General features: G+C 56.6%; 1 protein-coding gene across 1 annotated transcript; it reads left to right on the top strand.

Annotated features, from left to right (window-relative positions):
• The first annotated feature begins 1,293 nt into the window (after positions 1-1,293).
• Positions 1,294-4,731, top strand: DLX2 (distal-less homeobox 2). The gene is made up of 3 exons (XM_011945953.1): positions 1,294-2,051; positions 2,544-2,728; positions 3,241-4,731. The coding sequence occupies exons 1-3, from the start codon at positions 1,652-1,654 to the stop codon at positions 3,640-3,642; spliced, it is 987 nt and encodes a 328-aa protein (XP_011801343.1). The 5' UTR covers positions 1,294-1,651; the 3' UTR covers positions 3,643-4,731.
• Positions 4,732-7,156: the final 2,425 nt, after the last annotated feature.

Here is a 7,156-nt window from a genome sequence, read left to right as displayed (position 1 = left end):
AGGTCTTTAGGAAAGGGTGCTTCAGATGGTGCGCATTAGCACAATTTTGTGGCTTTTAATTACTATTTTGTTCTTTTGGGGGGTTTCAGAGGCTGGCGCCTGGGCGTGATTAGACCGTCTACCCCGCCCCCCGTAACCTCGCACACTGCCCACCAGGTGGCGCAACAAAGCAAGCGCTGCCGCAGGAACTCCGGACTTGGGAGTCCAGCAAGTCGTGCGGTCCATCACCGTCGGGCCAAGGTTTCCCACTACAAGATTACAGAGACAGAGGAAGTTGCCATTTCCGACTTTTTAAAAAACAGGAGAATGAAAAGAAAAAATTGCAATGATAGAGTAGAACAGGGTCCCGAAATGCAAAACTGTAAAACAGGATTAAATTCAATAAACCAGATAAAACTTTTTATATTTGTTGTAAATTTACAGAGAAGTGATAAATCTAGTATCTACTTGATAAATCTATACTCTCACCTATTATCCTATTTCCTTTTTCGCAAGAGCATCGAATTTTCAAGGCCAACTGGTGAACCTTTTCACCCGAAGGAGGAAGTCCTCGGGATGGCTTTTAGGGTGTCATTTACTTATCAAACATATATAATTACTCAGAGCCTCGCGTGTCGGGAAAGCACCAGGGAAACTGGTTTCAAATATACTATTAGCAATAATACCTTTAAGTTTATGTAGTTTCTCTTTCAAGCAACAAAGAAAACCCGTTTTAATATTATCTAATTAATTGTCCTAATATCCCTGCGGATTGGTTAGGAAGCGGGCATTACACGTGGTTTGTGGATAATTAAATCAATTGACTCTGTCAAGTGCCGAGTGGCTAACAAGAGTAAGTGCCAGACACTTCGAGGGAAAGTGGAGATAGAGCTAGCTGGACTCTGGGCACCGATGTACTTTAATGTGTTTGAAAACTGACCTCGGACATGAAAGTACGAATCACTGGAACTGGCACTTGCACACAGAATGGGATGGGGAACCCCACTTCTTCCTCTGAGGCAAAACGCCAGTCTGTCTCCACGCCTTCTGTCTTCCTGCTGCGTGCCACCCTGACTCCCCGCTACCTTGACCCTTTGCCTCGCTGCTCACATTCAGCGGCAGTCTGTTTGCACCCGGGGCCGCTGCAGCCGCAGCCGCAGCCGCAGCCACAGCGCCCACCGTGTGACGCCCGCCCCCTGGCCGGGCGTTCCTGGAGCTCCGCGGCCGTTTGCTTCTGATTGGCTGTTGCTAGGTGACGTCGCCAGCGCTCACGTGACGAGTGTTAAATGCCCACACTGCAGGAGCCCGCCTGGCAGACAATCGTAAAGCCGCTCAGGGCCGCTCACCTGCTCCCGCCTCCCGGATCCCCGACCTGGCCCAGCCACCCCTGCCCCCTTCACTGCCCGCCCCCCGCCCGAGCCCGCGCTCGCGCTGGGCAAGGAGCCGAGTGGGCCCAGAGGCCGAAAGAGGATGCGACCAGCAGCTGTCCCGAGCAGCTCACAGTGATCGCCTCCCCGGAGGAGGAGGCGCCTAGACGGTTGCCTCCTTTCTTGTTTCCCCCCAACCACCCCCGTAATTACATTGGCTGCTGGAGGGGACCGGGAGAGACGGAGGAGGCGCCTGGCTTCCCCCGCACGCCCGCCACCTCTGCTCTTTCCCATCCCGGGCCAGGATGACTGGAGTCTTTGACAGTCTAGTGGCTGATATGCACTCGACCCAGATCGCCGCCTCCAGCACGTACCACCAGCACCAACAGCCCCCGAGCGGCGGCGGCGCCGGCCCGGGTGGCAACAACAGCAGCAGCAGCAGCCTCCACAAGCCCCAGGAGTCGCCCACCCTTCCGGTGTCCACCGCCACCGACAGCAGCTACTACACCAACCAGCAGCACCCAGCGGGCGGCGGCGGCGGCGGAGGCTCGCCCTTCGCGCACATGGGTTCCTACCAGTACCAAGCCAGCGGTCTCAACAATGTCCCTTACTCCGCCAAGAGCAGCTACGACCTGGGCTACACCGCCGCCTACACCTCCTACGCTCCTTATGGAACCAGTTCGTCCCCAGCCAACAACGAGCCTGGTATGCATAACGCTGGAGTCAAGAGTGCCGAGTCGGTCTAGTTAATGGGATGGATGGGTAAACGTGTTTGGGGCGGGGGGTCGTCGAAAGCCCTGGATTTTCATGATGCCTGCTCACCGCCCGCTTGTGCCCTTTACCCTCCCCAGCCTCCAATCTGCCGCAGGTCGCCCGTTACCTCCCTCTCTCCGTTGGTGGGACCTGGTGGCCTCAAGGGCCAAGTGGGCGTGCTCCGCCTGCCTCATAAGGGCATCTCCTTGCCACCTGCTTCTTTCTCTTGGGTGTGCACTTTTCTCCCCCTTCCCTGGAGGGTTCAGCTCCCGGGGTCGGTGGCGACTCCGATCCGCAAGCTGCGAAGTTGCGTCTGCCCGTGGCGCCACAGTTCAGTGCACCCACCTCCTGGCTCAAGCCAAGTCCCCCCTCCGGGCCTTCTAGGAGCGCGGGAACTCCAGGACCCCTGGGTTGCGCGGTTCTCATGATTCCATATCATTGCAGACAAGGAGGATCTTGAGCCTGAAATCCGGATAGTGAACGGGAAGCCAAAGAAAGTTCGGAAACCCCGCACCATCTACTCCAGTTTCCAGCTGGCGGCTCTTCAGCGGCGTTTCCAAAAGACTCAATACCTGGCCTTGCCGGAGCGAGCCGAGCTGGCGGCATCTCTGGGCCTCACCCAGACTCAGGTGGGGCTCGCGCCCTGCGGGAGCGAGGAGAGCGCGGGCCTGAGATAGCTGGGAAGCAGGCGGGTTCAGGACAATGCTTTTAAAAGTTCATTTTAAGTACTTTTAAGGATTTCCAGGCCTACGCCTCGAGCGGCCCTAAGTAAGCTTCTAGGCCCAAAGCTGGAAACCCCCAAGGGGCCGCCGCGTGGGAGGGAAGGAAAGGGACCGGGTGGACAGAAACCCCGTGCCTCTCGCTACTGATTAAGCGGGTGAAATAACTGGCCCTCCTCACTCTCCCGCTGTCACCGTCATCACAGTGCACGTACACCAGCAGCCCTGGCCTTTTGGCAAGTACCTCCCCAGGGAGCAGGAACCCGCAGAGTCTCAAAGGCCGCCGCGCGTGATCCGCTTCCAAGGCGCTAGCTGCCCACCTCTAGCCGGCGGTTTTTCTCTGCTTTTTTTTTCTCCTCTTCGAACCCCTACTGCCCCAAGACTAGGTTCGTCCACTAATGCTCAGGTCTTTTTCCTCAAAGGTTAAAATCTGGTTCCAGAACCGCCGGTCCAAGTTCAAGAAGATGTGGAAAAGTGGTGAGATTCCCTCGGAGCAGCACCCTGGGGCCAGCGCTTCTCCACCTTGTGCTTCGCCGCCAATCTCGGCGCCCGCCTCCTGGGACTTCGGTGCGCCGCAGCGGATGGCGGGCGGCGGCGGTCCGGGCAGTGGCGGCAGCGGCGCCGGCAGCTCAGGCTCCAGCCCGAGCAGCGCGGCCTCGGCTTTTCTGGGCAACTACCCATGGTACCACCAGGCCTCGGGATCCGCCTCACACCTGCAGGCCACCGCGCCGCTGCTGCACCCCACTCAGACCCCGCAGCCGCATCACCACCACCACCATCACGGCGGCGGGGGCGCCCCGGTGAGCGCGGGGACGATTTTCTAACCCCAGGGAGAACTCGCCAGAGACTGAGAGCAGAGACTAGTGATCCTCAGTGCTTACCCCGAGCCGGGGTTCTCTCCTCCCGGCCCGCTGCCGCCACCCACCTCTCTTGGAGGCTGCGACCTGCAGTGGCCCGTCCCAGGCCCTGCTCCCTCCCGGGGCCACCAAGCGGGCCTCTCTCTCGGGGGAACCGGACAGCAGCTTGGCGAAGGCCTCCCTAAAAGGCCGCGTTTCTGACCTGAGCCCCGGGTCTCAGCCATTTCGAGCCCCGCTTCTGACTTGCCTTCCCTCCCCTCCGGGTGAGCCTGTCTGGCGCCTTCCTCGCCCCGGGCTGAGAGCTGGGTCTCGGGAGATGGACGCCTCCCTAGCGCGCGAGGCTTCCCGGGCGCTCTGAGGCTTCTTTCTCCTCGCCCGCCCCGGGCTCAGCTCGGACGCTGCAGTTATTGACCTCCCGGTCCCGCCTGCCCGCCCGCCCCCATGTGGCCCCTTGACCCTTGGCCACATTACTCCCTGCAGTTCCCAGCCCTCGGAGCCCCCATCCCTTCTCTTCCCCCACCGTGCTCCCCAATGAGCGCTCCCTCAGCTCTCTCCTGGACATCCATCACCAGTGGAGTTTTTTTATTTTTATTTTTTTAAAAGTTTAGGTGCCTTTGCGGATGACCTCATTTTGATGTTGAAAAAAATGATTTTTTAATATGTGAACACTGCAAAAATGTGTTTAAATTATCTTTTTTAAAACCTATTCAGGATTATTAGCCTGGACTTGGACACAGAGTTTGTAAATAAAGGTGTCTGTGCAGATTTTCCCACTGATTTATTTGTATAAAAATACCCATCTTTTCAGACTTTTTTGTAAACCCCCAGTTGTGAAAACTGCAGTTTAGCAGTGACTTCGGCAACCCCTCCTTTTTATTTTTTCCTTTAAAAACGTTTCAGTTAAATTAAGCTACTGATTTGGATTTGTTTTATCGTATCCTAAAGTCTTTGTTGTTGAAATGAAAGGTATTTTGGGGTTATTTATTATGAAAACAACATGCTCTTAATGTTGATTTTACAATATGAAGAGATTATTTAAATAAATTATTGTTTTCACTGGATGTGTGCGCTTTTTTCTTGGTGCCAGGGTCCGGTCAGTCATGTGCTCAGAGCTCAAGCCGCTGCACAGGCGGGGAAGCCAGCCAGCCGAGAGCTACGTTTACATCTTTCCGACGCTGCGACACCGCGAGGTGTGGCAAGGAGAGGACAGGCACGCTGGGCGTGGGGCCGCACCGGGGGTTTCACGCCCCGCCCCCTCCCGAGTCCCAGCGAGGGGTTCTCCAGCCAGCGGCGCGTCGACTCACTCAGCGCCGAGCGGCTCCAGCCTCCGCCTGCCCGGACCTTCCGGCGCTGGCGCCACCGCCCCCGCGCCCGCCTGGATGGCCAGGGTAGGCATCCGAGCCGCCGCGGGGCACCTCCCATCAGGGACCTGAGCAACCTGAGGGTCGGACCCCTTCTTTGAACCTTCCCCTCCGTTTGTCCCACGGCACTTCGGGACTGAACTGAGAGCTCTGTGAGTCACCCTGGTGAGGCATGGTTGGCTGCTCTGGAATGCAAGGCGACCCCAAAGGCACGGGGCTGTGCTCGCGCGCGCGAACACACAATCACACACTGAGCACACTGTCACAGGCCCATCTATACTAACACACACTCACCTATACTGATACACACTCTCACAGTCACACTCATGCTCAAATATTCTCAGGCGCACACAAAATGACACATACTCTAACACCGTCACATCACACTCATACTCCATCACAATTTTACACACAACACTGACACACGAACTCATGCACACTCGGATTCACACCTTTACACACTGATAGAGAAACTCACATATGCACACTCACGTATACACAGTCACAGACATTTATATACACTGGTATGAGAGTGGCATCTTTCCACTTCATACTCTTGGAGGGGAAAATGTCCACACACCATTGGGCTCTGCTTTCTACCTTGGGCCACACGCAACCAGCTTCCAACTTTGGCGGTGACCCTACTTTCTGGCATTCCCTACAAAGGCCTGGGGTTAATGAAGGCCTGAACTAAAAGTCCCTTTCCCTGAAAGTGCTAGGGCCCACAGGTGGAAGCTTCCTGGCTTCAGTCACTGACTGTGTGACCTTGGGGAACCCATTTTAATCAGCCTGTGTTACAGTTTGCAGATCTGTAAGATATTAACAGCTATAGCTTGGAGTTGTGAGCATTTAATGAGGCAACAATGTAACAGTGCCTGGCACATGGTAACAACTAACTTTTATCTATTTAATATTTAGTATTACTGTTTTATCACAGTGCCCCCAGAGAGGGGTATGAAACCCACAGTTACCCAGAGGCTTTCCAACTTCACTTTGTGTGGAAAAGCAGCATCCTGGAGCTGGGAGAGCCCCCTCCTACCTGGGGTTTGAACCTCAGCCATGCCCTCTGAAGGGACTCTCTGCTACTGCAGAGGGGCTGGATACCAGCCAGAGCCCCGTCTGCCAGGTCCAGGCTTCCTCTCCTCTAGGATGAGGCCATCTGTGTTGTGTGTCTTCAACTTATCTGCCAAAACCAGACATAGGGCAGAGGTGACTTTCTGGGCTTGGTGGCATCATCCTGAGGAGAATCATGACTTTTCTGGGCAGATTGCTTTTGGGCCTCCTCTGAGTCTGGTTTACAAAGGTGCAGTCCAGAGAGTTGCAGCTTTGGAAAAAGCAGGGAGGCTACACAATCCAGTGTCCCATTGCATTTTTTGCATTGTTTTCCCAGGCTAGGGAGTCCTGGGTTGAAGCCCACTGACCTGTGATCCTGGGTTTCCCTAAGCAACCGCTGCCTGGCAGACCCCCATCCCTGTCCACCACCCCTACCCCAGCTCCAAATTCTGTGGGGTTTTTTTTTTTTTTAGTGCCACTAACTGGTGCCAGCCTTCCTCCTGAGGCTAACTGTGCCCTCCCCTCCTTTGCGCGCACTCCCCTCCCTCCTCCCGAAACCAGCGGGGAGAGACGCGCAGTAAATTGGCTGGTGTCGAGGATCTGCAGCAGACAAGATGATTAAGAGGCCTACGCTGGAGCGCCCGGGGCAGGGAATGTCAGCCCAAGTTGGAATCACGCAACAGGCCTTGGCATGAGCCAAGCCTGGGAGCCGGGAGGGCGGGCGCCCTCAGCTCCGGGGTGGGCTGAGGCCCCACAGACTCGCCGGAGTCACCTAACCCGGCACCCAGCGACGGAGGGGTCGGTCTGGGCCAAGACGAGCCTTTCCCCAGGGAGCCTGCGAAGCCGAGAGCAGGAGGGTGAAGGGGCCAGAGGAAGAGGGTGTTTCCGCAGACGAGGAGAGGGGCAAAGAGAAGGGTTGGCAAGGACGCGCCCAGGTCCCAGAAATGAGGGGGAGAAAAAGGGGAGGAGTGGGCGAGGGAGGAAACAAAGCCTGGCTCCTGGAGGCGGGGGCCGGCTCCAGCCCCGCCGGGGGCGACGCGTTGGCAAGCCTTTCTCACAGTCTCCCG

Source organism: Colobus angolensis, unplaced genomic scaffold, assembly GCF_000951035.1.
Source record: "Colobus angolensis palliatus isolate OR3802 unplaced genomic scaffold, Cang.pa_1.0 Scaffold247, whole genome shotgun sequence".
NCBI classification, from domain to species: Eukaryota; Metazoa; Chordata; class Mammalia; order Primates; family Cercopithecidae; genus Colobus; species Colobus angolensis.
The sequence above is the reverse complement of the archived record's forward strand: the minus strand, read 5'-3'. Positions and strand labels throughout refer to the sequence as shown.